Here is a 13,949-nt window from a genome sequence, read left to right as displayed (position 1 = left end):
ATTTATTCTAAAAATAATAGAACAATACAAAGACAACTATGCCCTTATAGGGTGGCAAAACATAAAACAGCATATATAACACTCAAAAACATAATAAAATTTGGACTCACATAACTACTGTTGTCCCCACCTCCTATCTAACAACTAACATAAACCATCTAATCAGAAAAACATCATAAAACTGATTAATCTTCAACAGTACCAATTGGTGGATCAATCTTAATCTGTAGACAGTGTGACTGCACCCAACATCCATATATGACCCCACCTGCAGATTCCAAAGCAGATTGCTACCTGATTGTATTTTGTAATCTGAAGATTCAGAAACAAGACAAAGAATTCCACGCAAGTTGAATCATATTAGGAGGTTTTCCTTTATTTATTTAATTAAATACAGGCCTGATAACAAGAAAGAAAAAGGAGTACAACAGCTAGGGTGATGATAAGTCACCACAAACTAAAACTTCAAACTCAAAACGCCTGTGAATAAGAAAAACTAACAAAAAAGTTGAACTATCAACTTGATTCCAAACGGAGAAGTGCCCAAAATCCATGGCCAAGATCCTCATCTCTTGAAACTCCTTCAAACTCTGGAAGAATGGTATCTCAATTCATTATCGTTTTTGCACACCTGAGTGATTTGATCTCTTCTTGAAAATTCTTTTGGTTCTTTCCTTCCACACCTCCCAATAGATAATAAAAGGGACACAGTTCCAAACTATCTTTGCCTTGATGATTTCCTCTCATAGTTTGCCATTGATAAAAAATGTCTCCTGAAGATCTCAGTTCCACCCAGCTAGCATTAAGTAGGCCAAAGAAGAAGCCCGATAAAAATTTCGTGTGGGGACAACCAACAAACAAATGAAGGACATTCTCTTCTGCAGCCTCACATAAATTGCATCTTCTGGCTAAGTGAATACCCTACTCTGAAGGATATTTTCTTGGTTTCTTCTTCCAGCCTTTTTCTGGTTTCTTATTATGTATGTTTGTATAATATTGATCTTTAATACATATTTTCTTGGTTCCATTTTGTTCTAATTTAAATCCCTGAAAGCACAAAATATCCTACTGTCCTAGGAACTTAAGAGAATGAAGTTTTGTTCTGGATAAGTGATGCATAATCCAGAATAGCTCATTGGCATATATCACCCATATTTGTCCATATCTCTGGTACTTTTTAATAAAATTTCAGTTTCAGATATATTTGCTTTCATGTTAATGGTTCTATTAAGAAATGTGAATAAAGCTTTTTGATCATCACTTTATTTTGCAGAGCCCACAGGGTTGCTAGTTGACTCTGCAATGAGCATTGTGAAATCCTTGATTCCTGAGGTCTCTGTAGATGAGAGGAGAGATGCTTTACTAAGAGCAAGCAAATTTGCATTGATGAAGGGAGTGACAACAGTTGTTGATTTTGGGAGATATTTGCCTGGTGTATCACCAGAACTTGTTTGGGAAGATTTTTCAGGTTTTCTTAGTTACAAAATATCTCTAGTAATTCATTTTGTAATATACATGGGATTTGTCTTTTACTTCTTTACTGATCAGGATTCCCTTCTAACAAATGACAGATGTTCACAGATGGGCTGATTCTAGTGGGAAAATGCTGATTAGAGTTTGCTTATTCTTCCCAGTGGAGACATGGTCACGTTTAGTTGTAAGATGTTTTGTAAGATATCACATTGTAATATTATCAATTTTTTACTTATGTCATTGTCTTGTATTTTAACTACAATGGCTATTGTAGAGATGTAGACAAGAACACTTAGTTGCTTCTCCATTTTTATTTAGTACTGTTTCTGTTGCTGTTTTGTGTTTTTTTTTTCTTGTCACAGTCAACAGGAGTATTTTTGTCATTGTACCATTTTTTTGTCAAGTCATATAAAAGCCAATGAGGGGACCGGCAGAAAGGATTCGATTCTGCTCTCTCTTTCTCTCATCTTCTCTTCTCCTCTTCTTCTTCTTCTTCTTCTTCTTCTTCTTCTTCTTCTTCTTCTTCTTTTCTTCTCTTCTTTTCTTCTCTTGAACATATTTCAAACTAAACCTAGGACTGCTACAGCTGTATTTCAAGCTGGTATCAGAGAAGGTTTAGGTTTAGTTTTTTGGTCTCATGTATGCTTATCCCAGCCAGCTACATGAGACTCTATTAGGGCTGGAGTTTCAAACCATTTTTTCCTGATTCTTGGAGGTCAGTGGAGTTTGGTGCACTGTTATTGCACTTCTCTGCTTTCTGCTTTGCCCAGTGATCCGGAAGAATCAGAGATACTTGTTTGGTTGAGGTTTAGGGGTTAAACCTCAAGTTGAAGGTGGCCCTCAGTATTTTCTGGGTAGTTTTTTGACCTGTTTAGAGATCGAATGCTAGTGGAGAGTATTCAGAGGCCTCTGGAAGTTGTGGCTGGAACTTCTCTTGTGTTCTCTTCTGTTTCCTAGGGTTTCTCCTTGCTGGAATAACCAGTTTTGTTCTGCAGCCGATTGGTTACAGTTTGACTGCTGATTTTTTAAAGGGGAAATCATTTCTTTTATCAGAAAAGGGTTGGGACGAGTGATACCTTGTTCAGTTCAGCATGGAGAATATTGGAAATGAGTTTAAATCAATCGGGGAAGGACTTGTAGGGGCTGGTAGTGTGACAGACAGCGATTCCTTCCAGATTACAACCACTAAGTTTGATGGAGCAAACTATCTTGAGTGGGCTCAATCTGCAATGATGCCCATTGGAGGAAGGGGTAAGTTAGGCTATGTAAATGGTGACACTAAGATGCCAGCCAAGGAAGACCCTTCCTATGCAAAGTGGGTTGAAGAAACTTAGTCATGACTTGGCTTTGCAACTCAATGTAGCCTCATATCAGCAGAAATTATTGTAGAGATAGTTGTTAGTTGTTAGTGTGTATGTGGTCCCACTAATATTTTTTATATATTTATTGCATGGTAGTTATGGTTGTTAGGCCAGATATATTGCTTAATATTTATTTCTGTTTCAGCAAGGGTATTTATGTAACCCCACTACAGTTAAGATACAATATATAAATACTAATCTGGTGGGGCGGCAGAATCAATTGAACCACACCCTTTTTTTCTCTCTTCCTTCTCTTCTTCTCTTCTCTCTTTTCTTCTTTTTGTGACCTTCCTTTCTTTTTTTTTTTCTACTGAATCTATACCAGAAAACAAGTAGTTTCTGGTCTAATTTATCCAAGTTGGTATCAGAGCCAAACTAGGACAGATTAGGGTTCTCATGTGAGCCTAATCTTGTCGGTTGCATGAGAATTTTCTAAGACCGGAAGTTCTGCATCATTGCCTGATTCTTGAGTTGCTGCCCAAGGGATTGCATGACCTTTGGAGAGTGCCCGGTGACCAGGAAGGATCAGAGAAATCAGGTAAGTCCAAGTTTAGGGTTTAAACTGGGATTAAAGGTGGCGGTCAATTTCTTTTGAGAAAAGAACTTCTCTTTATTAAGACCAACCTTAAATAAGAGCAGTTTAAACCACTCTGGAAGCAGTGGTTAACAGAGTTCAGTCTCCCTTGCTAGTTTATTTAGGGTTTTTGACAGATCTCTATTTTTCTTGTTCTATTCTCTAGGGTTTCTCAAAACCCCATGATCAGTTCTTGCTCCCAGACTTGTTCTTTGACTATGGTTGACTCCTGGACAATTATAGTAACCTGTAAATGGTTTTTGGGTGGCTGATTTCAAATAAAAGGAGTTCAGAGGTTTTCTTCTTGAAGTAGTGACTGTTAGTATCTCATATAAAATGGAGAAGGCTGGAAGTTAATTAATGATTCAAGGGGAAGATTTTTTTGGGGCTGGAAGCATGACTTAAAGTTCTTTTCAGATTACTATTGTTAGGTTCGATGGAACCAATTACTTGGAATGGGCCCAGTCAACCATGATGTCCATTGGGGGTAAAGGGAAATTAGGTTATGTGATTGGGGATATAAAGAAGCGAACAAAGGAAGACACATCACAAACCATTTGGTGATGATATGGCTGTGCAATTCAATGCAGCCTCACATTAGCCGAAATTATTTATGGGCAAAAACAATGAAGGAAATTTGGGATAATATGAAAGAGACCTACTCCCAGCCCCTTAATGTTGCTAGGGCTTATGAACTGAAGTGTGAAGTGAATAATCTCAAGCAAGGGGAGAAGCCAGTCTCCATTTACTTTGCTACTTTGAAATCTCTATGGCATGAAATTGACCATTTGGAGACAATTGAGTGGGAAAGTCAGAGAGATGCAACAACTTATAGCAAGTTGATTGAAACAAACAAAGTATTTGAGTTCCTAGTTGGTCTGAATTCAGAATTTGACATTGTAAGACAACAACTACTTACTAGGGAGAGTGTGACATTATCTCAGGCCTATTCACTTGCGCACAGTGAAGAGAGTAGGAGAAAGGTGATGTTACAGTTTCAGCCCATGGAATCATCCTTAGCAGCAATGAAAACAAAATTTGGGGGAGTTAAGGAAAAGGAAATGAAAAAGGAACATACAAGGGAGATATTTTGTGATCATTGTAAGAAGTCGAAACATACTAGGGACACTTGTTGGAAGTTGTACCCTTGTCTTGTTTGGTTAGACTTAGAAATAAGAAGGGAAATGCTACTGTGGCAGTCACCACTGATAGTGCATCATCTTCCAACACAAGGACCACATCCCTAGATGCCCTAGCTATTGTCCGAGCTGCCTTGACATAGTTAGAAAGTGAAGCTTTTACTTCTGGACTTTCATTTCATCTACCAGCTACATTTGTCACTCCCACTTCAGTGTTTGCTCACTCAGGTACAAGAGATACACCATATCATGCAGCAGTCCTAGGTAACACTAGACCTTTCTAGATAATAGATTCCGGTGCTTCTGATTATATGACTAGTTTATCTACCTTGTTTACTACCTACTGTCTATCCTCTGGAAAAGACAAAGTATCTATTGCTGATGGTTCTCTTGTGCCTATCTCTAGCAAGGGAAACATTGGATTGTCTGATGCCATCTCCTTGTCTTTAGTCCTGCATGTTCCTAAGCTTAGTACTAATCTGCTTTCAGTTAGTTGTATTATTAAGAATCAGAACTGTTTAGTGACCTTTTTCCCTGATCTGTGTGTTTTTCCGAATATGAAAACAAGGAAGGTGATTGGGATTGTCCGTGAGACGAATGGAGTCTACCTGTTTGAGCATCCACAGGGGAAGGATATTGAAGTTGGGGAGTTATTTGTTTCTCATTCAGTGAGTCAAATTATGCTTTGGTTTAATAGGTTGGGTCATTTGTCTTTCGGGTCTTTGAAGAGTTTGTTTCCCAATTTGTTTTGAGTCAGTCCAAGTGTGTTTGAGGTGTGAGAGTTGTAAACTTGCAAAGTGTTGTAGATCAACTTATTCTTTGAGCAATAAAAGAAGCAATGTTCCTTTTGAAATTGTGCATACAGATATTTGGGAACCATATCGTATTACTACTGGGGGGTACAAATACTTCTTGTTGTTTGTTGATGATTGTACTTGTTTCTCGTGGGTTTACCTTATGCACTCTCAAGATGAGGTCCCTGCTCTGACTTGGGCCTTCCATTAGATGGTGTTGACCCAATTTGTAGTCAGGATCAAAATCCTCAATCTGAACATGCCAAGTAGTATTTTGCAAAACGCTTGGCTTCATATCTCCTTGATTATGGAGTCATCCATTAGAGCACTTGTTCTCATACACCTCAGCAAAATGGGGTTGCTGAGAGAAAAAATCGACATATCTTGGAGGTAGCCAGAAGCATCATGCTAAACTCTAATGTTACCATACAGTTTTGGGGGGATGCCATCTGTACAGCTATATACCTCATTAACAGAATTCCTTCATGGGTTTTATACATGAGAACACCGTTTAACCTGTTGTCTCCATACAAGGATTTGTTTGCTATCCCTCTTAAAACGATGTACTTGTTTTGTTCAAATTCTTGGACCTCATCGCTCCAAATTTGATCCCAAAGTTGCTAAGTGTATCTTCTTTGGGTATGCACAAAATCAAAAGGGGTACTGCTGTTATGATCTTGTTTCTAGTAGACAGTTTGTTTCTATTGGATGTGACATTCTTTGAGAACGTACCCTACTATCACAAGGTTTCTTCTCAGGGGGAGAGTGGTGAGTTGGTTAATTCAGCCTTAGAAGTTCCTTTACCTATTCCAGTAATTGAAGGGGAGAGTGGTGAAGAGGGTTGTCAAAAGTATAGGGAATTGAGGGTGTTTCCCAAACAATGGAGGCATGTTGATTTTGGTTCTCAACAGTCCAAGCCAATCCTGGTTCCTAAGGGTCCTATTTTCAGTTTGCCTCTTAGAGTCTTTGGTTGTTGTTACTTTGTTCATGGCATGAGTCCTTCTCATTTGAAACTTGACTCTAAATCTATTAAATGCATATAATTGGCTACTCTCTAGTCCAAAAGGGGTACAAGTGCTTTGATCCCCATATTGGCCAAAGGTATGTTTTTAAGGATGTTACATTCCTTGAGTCTATTCCATATTTTCAGTCCACTTGTCCTTCTCTTCAGGGGGAGAGTGTTTGTGAAGATCAAACTTTATCTTGTTCATTGATGATTTCTCTCGGTACACTTGGTTATTTTTGATGAGGTCTTGTGATGAAGTTCTCAAGCTTGTGAGGCAATTCCATGAATTTGTTTTTACCCAGTTTGATACAAGAATCAAAATATTCAGACCCGATAATGCAAAAGAATACTTTGAGAAAAACCTAACCTCTTATCTCACTGACTTTGGGTCATCCACTAGAACTCTTGTGTTTGTACTCCAGAACAAAATGGAGTCGCTAAGAGGAAGAACCGTCACATAGTTGAAGTTGCAAGAAGCATTTTGTTTGCCTCACATGTTCCTACAAGATTCTGGGGGGATGCTGTTCTCACTATAACCTACCTAATCAATCGTATGCCATTTAGAGTTTTGGGCTTTAAGTCTCCTTTTAACCTTCTTTAACCAGATAAGGACCTTTTTTCTATTCCCCCTCGTGTCTTTGGTTGCACTTGTTATGTACACATATCTAGTACCCGAGACACATTTGAACCAAAGGCCCATAAGTGTATCTTTCTTGGTTATGCCTCCACATAGAAGGGTTTTTGTTGTTTTGATCCTAGCACTGGGACTCGTTATGTTTCAATGGATGTTACTTTTCTGAGTCCACTCCTTTCTATGGTTCATCTCAGGGAGAGTATTGTTCACAAGGGAGTATTTGTCACAGTTGTTTGCACTCCCCTTTCCTGTTCCTATTGAGCCTTCACTTGAGTTTTCTTCTATTCCTGTTGAGTACAAGGGGAACAATCATCTCTGGATCCCTCCACTATTCCTATTCCTCCTCCATTGCCTCCTCGTCATCTTTCTACTCATAGGTGGTACTAACGGTAAAAATCAGGAGTGAGCAGATTGTTTTCTCTACATCACATGAGCCTCCTACACTTCTAGTTGTTGAAGAGACAATAGGTACTGATACCACACCCTTGCAACCTCCCTTCCCAAACCTTGATGTCTCTTTTGCCATTAGGAAAGGTAAACGGAAGTGTATTGCACATTGCATTTCCAAACATCTTTCCTATGGCCTTCTTTCTCCTTCATATTATTTCTTTCTTTCCTCTATTGCTTCTAACCCTATACCCAGGTCTGTATTAGAAGCTCTTTCTATTCTAGAATGGAGGGATGCTATGAGAACTGAAATAGAGGCTTTGCACAAGAATGACACATGGGAAATGGGTTGTAAATGGGTGTATACCATCAAATATCATGCTGATGGCTCTATGGAGAGGAACAAAGCTTGATTGGTTGCAAAAGGCTATACACAAACTTATGGGATTGACTATCTGGAGACCTTTGCTCCTGATGCAAAGATGACATTTGTGCGGGTCCTGCTATCTTTGGCAGCTCATTTAGATTGGCCCTTTTATCAATTGGATGTGAAAAATGCCTTCTTGAATGGAGAATTACATGAGGAGGTTTATATGTCCCTCCCACCAGGGATGTATGGCACAGATAGGGAGGGAAAAGTGTCCAAGCTGAAGAAGTCTCTCTATGGGCTCAAACAGTCACCTAGAGCCTTGTTTGAAAGGTTTAGGGCTACTCTTGTTAACTTTGGGTACACACAGACTCAGTTTGACCATACCTTCTTTGTGAAGAGGGGAGGTTCATTGGTGGTATATCTTATAGTCTATGTGGATGATATTGTAGTGACTGACATTGATTTGAGTCCGAAATCTTTATTGAAGTGGCTTGGTCTAAGGATGGAATTTGTATTTCTCAGTGCAAATATGTGCTAGACTTGTTCACTGAAACAGGCAAAATGGGTGCAAGACTAGTGGCTACTCCTATTGATATGAGTCACAAACTTTTTTCCTCTGATGGAAAACTGTTGAAGGATAAGGGAGTGTTTCAAAGATTACTAGGGAAATTGCCATATCTTTGTATGACTCGCCCTGACATTGCATATGCTGTTAGCTGCATTAGCCAATTCATGCATACTCCTAGAGATACACATATGGCGGAAATAGAGCGGATTTTATGTTACTTGAAGAGTACTCTAGGGAAGGGGATTCTTTTTGCTAAACCTAGTAATATGAAACTGGAGGCCTATACAGATGCTGATTGGGTAGGCAACATTGATGATAGGAGGTCAACTTCGGGATACTGTAGTATGGTGGCAGGTTATTATTTCTTGGAGAAGCAGGAAACAATTTGTTGTTGCTAGATCTTCAGCTCAGGCTGAGTACAAGGCTATGGCTCATGGAGTTTTTGAGTTACTTTGTCTCCGATCCCTGATGGAGGAACTAGGTGTTGAGTATGATAAACCATTGATGCTATATTGTGATAATCAAGCCGCCATTAACATTTCCACAATCCGGTGCAACATGATAGAACTAAAAAATATTGAAGTTGACAGGCATTTCATCAGAGAAAGAGTGGTTTCTGGAGAAGTTTGTCTACCATTCATTACATCTAAAGAAGAGTTAGCTGACATTCTTACCAAGGGAATCTCCAAGGACAAGCTACAACATGACATTGGCAAGCTGGGCATGATTGACATCTATGCTCAGTTTGAGGGGGAGTGTAGAGAGGATGGGCTGAATGGCCCATAGCCCATAGACCACACCTGTTTTATTTCTTTATGTTTCTATTCTTTTTTTAATGGGCCTGTTAAACCTTTTTTTTTCTTGTTTAATTAGTTGGCCACCCAATTAAGGGCCTACTTGTAATTTCAGAAAATTAGTAATTATTTCTTAATGAAAAGATTAGGAAGGAGGAGCTGTATGAACAACTCTTCTCTGCAACCCTCTCACAGCCGAACTCTTCTTCTTCTTCTTCTTCTTCTTCTTCTTGCTGCTGATATCTACTTTGTATTTCACACCTTTTAAATCAGTTCTCTCATTCTTTTGGGACTGTTTTTCTTCTATACTTGCATCCCCTTGGCTGCCAAAGCAATTTATATTGGCCTTCTTTTGAGAAACAATATTGGCCTAAGGTATTATCTGCTTTATTGAAGAGTGGCAAAGAAATCTGTTGTTTCAACTTATGGATTTTCTTATATTTTGTTCAAGTATGTTTCATTTTTGGAGATTTAACTCATTGACAATATTCAGTTGTCTAGTAGGACTGCAATCAGTCCTAGTTATAATGTACAATAAACAAGAAAAAGGTTTGATGAGAGGAGAAGAAGAAAGAGAAGAAAAGAAGGAGAAGATGAAGGGAGGAAGTCAAAAAGAGTGTGGGTTATGACATGAATTGTTGCTCCACTTAGCTATTTATATTAATAGTTAAAATAGGGGAAAAACCAGAATTACCCCTACTGTTTACATAAACACAAATAAATGGTTTAAAATGTCCCTAATTTCCCTATAATTTCCACGACATATTTCCATTTCCATGTGCAGTGACACGAAATTTTACTGGAATCGACATTTCCCCAATGAACACTACCAACACTATGTGGAGTATAAGAATATTTCCATTTTCACTTCCATGGGTAATGATACGGAATTTTATTGGAATTGACATTTACCCAAAGAACACTACCAATACTATGTGGAGTACAAGAGAGAGTATTATAACATAAGTTGGTGACAATATTGTAGTTATGTGAATTAGCAAGTTATTGCCCACCTAACTTATATGATTACCACTTTGAGCTAACTCAATATTCATTTCAAATATGAAGTTAAGTATTAGTTTTTGTTTGTGTAATAGACTATTTGGTTGATCTATTACAACCATTTACATTTTCTATGAGTTTAAATTTTGCTTTAACTCATTCTATCGTGAAGCTCTGAATCTTGAGGTTTACAGGGCAACTTCAAAACACATTCTTTCGTCTATAACCTTAGTTTCTTAGCTTCGTTTAATGATTTGGAATAAGATAATAATTTTAAAAGGTGTGCCTATTCTTCTTTTATCATTTCAAAAAATACCATTCTATATTTTGCATATGTTACAATATTTCCACCATATCTATAACTTTTACAATATTTCCATATGATATTTCTGACATTTCTGATATGTTTCTTATATTTGGATGACCAACATTTCCACTGACACCGACATTTCAAACCATGGAAATAAGAAATATAGAAAACTGGAAAATAAGTACAAACTACCACTAACATAAATAAACAAACAGTAGTGGGGACCACATTAATGTTCTCTACATATTCTTTCTCAAACTTCCATAAGATTTGTGGCTGTCCATATTTTCATGGAGTTGCAAGAACTATTGACACATCCCCTGATCTGCTTGATTTATTCAATAGACTAGTTTCCTGGTTCAACATTGTATTTGAAATTCTTGGGAATTTACTAACAGTAGCCTTGGTTCCAGTCGCCACACAAGCCAGACTATGAATTCCCATTGTAAATGCTTTTAATCCACTCCCCATCATTCCGTGTGCAATAAACATATATTTGCCTTGTGCTTTTCTGTAAAACCTGATTTACAAAATGTAATTTCCATTGTTGTTAGATCTCCTTAATGAATAGTGATGTACCAGCTACTGTGTATTTGCTCCATTTGTGATTACTTCCACTTCGAGTAGGAAGTGAGACAATCAAGCTCTGATATCTTGAGAACTTCAAATCTTGATTTTAAGGACTGGTAAAATCTGTATCTTCTGGCTTCAAAGGACGGTGAGAAGACATGTAGTAAAGTGTAAGGAGAATTTTAGATATTCATATGGTTGCTTGATGTTGGTAAAAGGTTTTGATAGGTGGAGAATGAAACATTGTTGACATGCATGAAATATGGCTTCTTTGAAACCTTGTGGAACCAAAGCTCAAACCTTTAGAAGTAAGTATCCTAAAAAATTCTTCATAGGGGTTTCAATGAGCCTTAAAAAATACTCCTTCATTCAAAATTTCTCACAAAACCATAAAACATGTTGCCCTCTATAACATTCGTCCCTAGGCATTGTCTCATTTGGATCACTTTCTGTTGGCTTATTTGCCCTCTACTAGGGTTTCTATTCCTGTTTTGGTGGGAATTCTTACTTGCCAATTGCCATTTTTAAGTAAAATGTTTTTCACCTACTACTCTTTTCTAAACTTTTATCCTTGTTTACTCTTTTAGGATCTGTTTCATAAGACTGGTCGAGTCATTAGCCAATGGATCTATTTGGGTGGTGTTAAGGCTTTTGCTGATGGCTCCTTGGGTTCCAACAGTGCACTTCTCTATCAGGTAAAAATTCAAGTTTACAATATGATCAAACAATGACAAAGATGAAATATAGAATGGAGTTCCCTGGTCAGAATTAAAAGAATTGCATTTTGACTGGTTTGAAAATTCCATGCTATTCCACATCAATGACATAGTATGAAAGTTCTTTGTTGCAGTGTAATTTTATGGTTTCTACATGGTTATTCAATGTAAAGGTTACTCTAATTCTGCCTTGGTGTCTAAAAAGGTCTTTAATTGGACCCTTGGGATTTTCTTTTTTCTGGTATTAAGACTTGAACTTATCTCATTTTTTTTTTTTATTTTAAGTTACTATTTGGTTACAGTCTGAAACGTTAAAAAAAGAACTAAAGAGTGGGACAATTAGAAACATTATCTCTTTTAAAATTATTTGTTGTTACCATATATGCATTCCCATATACTTTAATATTTAATACTTCATTCAAATATCAAACAAGGACAATTAATCTTTTTATGTATCACATAACATTTTCCACTGAAACATCTTTGAATCAAAATTTGTTCACAACAAGGTACTATTGTTTATGATTGTCGTGAATGGTATGAAAAAAGAGAGAAAAGGAGAATGATGGAAAAGAAAGAAAAATTAGCGCTTTAAACCAAAGTAAATCTCTCTCTCAACTGAGAGATTCTTTATATTAAGACTGGAATATCCAATTTGCAAAACAGTTCCCCATGGGAAAATATTACAATTAAATTTCTGATTATAATTTTTTTCCTAAGTTTAACCCTTTCTCTGTACAAAATACAGTTAGAGCACTCCGACATTTGCCTGTGTGGTTATCAATTTCTGCTGCTTCTCTAGCACTTTTATTACACTCTATGAACCTGAAATCAAAACTACCCTAAAATTCTGATCTCTCTTTCCAAGCATACAGTCCCTTCTTTAAAATATGGTATCCCTGTTTACAGCCTGTACTCCACTCTGATATATATTAATCCCATAATCTGCATTTATAAAAATTCTATATCACCATATATAGAATTGTAGATTAGTTTCCTCTTTTTGTAATCTTTAATATTTTCAGGATCTTTATCAGTTTTTTTTAGGATCAGTAGTTGTGAATTTCATAGATGGAGAAAAATAGCGAGTACAGATTGATAATGCAGTCATAGAGAGAGAAACCCTCTTATCTCTTCCCCATTAACTCTTGTTTTTTTTTGTGTGATTGAAGGGATGAGAGATCCATCATATCGATGGCCGAACCCTACAGGAAGGTTGGGCGAATTTCAAAAATTTATCTCTCCCATGTGGGAATCGCATTCCCTATTTTAGAAAACTGCATTTTCAAAGATCAATCTTGAAACCAAAACGGACCAGATTTGAAACCAAAAGGGAGGAGAGGGATATATCTGATATGGAGTAGTGGTAAACCCCCAATGAAGGTGTTCACGCCCAAGGAGAAGTCCAAAGACTGCTTCCACCGAAGATGACATGGTGCAGGATGAAGCAGAATCAGTAGGACGGTTCTTCTGCAAGAACCAAATTCTTTAGCTAGAATGTAATGGAGGGCTGGTGAGCACGACTTCAGATTATCTTTTCTACCAAAAGATAATATCAAGAACCTTTCTTGATCATTCCCACTAGTGGAGATCGAACTGGCAGGGGCGGCAAGAGCAGGAAAGAGCAGAAGGCAGGAGCAGTCAAACTGCAGATCCTTCTCTCTGTGATTTGCGAACCAAGAATTCTTGATCTGATTTCTTGTTGTGTCTTTTGGAGGTTCGCCCTTCTCCTCTATTTATAGCCTTTAAAGAGAGGATCTCCTAATCCTATTAGGAGTTTTCTAATCCAAATCTTGTATTTAGATCTGGACTCTCTTTAAGAGATAAGGATAATCCCTTATCTTATCTGCAGATAAAGTTTAGCCTTCCTAATCAAATTAGGTGTTTCCTGATCCAAATCTTTATTTAGATCTGGACTCTCCGAGTGGATAGGGATAATCCCTTATTCTATCTGCTGATCTAAATCCCAGAACCGCCCCTAATTAATTAATCTTATTAAGCCAGTTCGAATTGGGCTTTAGGCCCATTAAGTCTATGTGCTCACTTAACCTCCTAACTGCTGCCCAGTTGGTTATCCTTGTATGGCGTGGGACCCAAACATTGATCTACACATCAGTCACATGGGTTCAGCCCAGCCTTTGTTACAAGGCCTGGCCGAATTCACTGTACGAGGCAGTGAACCCCTGAGTCCATTACCATGGACTCTTAATGGGCCCAACATTTACACTAAATGGTCATTGGGTCAAGCCAC

The 13,949-nt window shown here is 37.7% G+C and overlaps 1 protein-coding gene across 24 annotated transcripts in view; it reads left to right on the top strand.

The window, feature by feature from the left end:
* Positions 1 to 13,949, top strand: part of LAF3 (Amidohydrolase family) — a 115,788-nt gene that overhangs the window by 60,197 nt on the left and 41,642 nt on the right. For 17 of the 24 annotated variants that reach the window (XR_016083019.1, XR_016083018.1, XR_016083017.1 and 14 more), the window contains 3 exons: positions 1,274 to 1,468; positions 1,572 to 1,669; positions 11,570 to 11,677. Coding sequence is in view for 21 of the 24 variants with exons in the window: in XM_088899186.1 (XP_088755312.1) it covers positions 1,274 to 1,468; positions 1,572 to 1,669; positions 11,570 to 11,677 (401 nt within the window). In the remaining 3 variants the exon portion in view is untranslated. The remainder of the gene's footprint in view (positions 1 to 1,273; positions 1,469 to 1,571; positions 1,670 to 11,569; positions 11,678 to 13,949) is intronic. The other 7 variants (XM_088899191.1, XM_088899182.1, XM_088899185.1 and 4 more) reach the window with 1 other exon arrangement.

The sequence above is a fragment of the Nelumbo nucifera genome, chromosome 2, assembly GCF_055504915.1.
Source record: "Nelumbo nucifera cultivar China Antique chromosome 2, China Antique-T2T, whole genome shotgun sequence".
Lineage (NCBI taxonomy): Eukaryota > Viridiplantae > Streptophyta > Magnoliopsida > Proteales > Nelumbonaceae > Nelumbo > Nelumbo nucifera.
The sequence above is the reverse complement of the archived record's forward strand: the minus strand, read 5'-3'. Positions and strand labels throughout refer to the sequence as shown.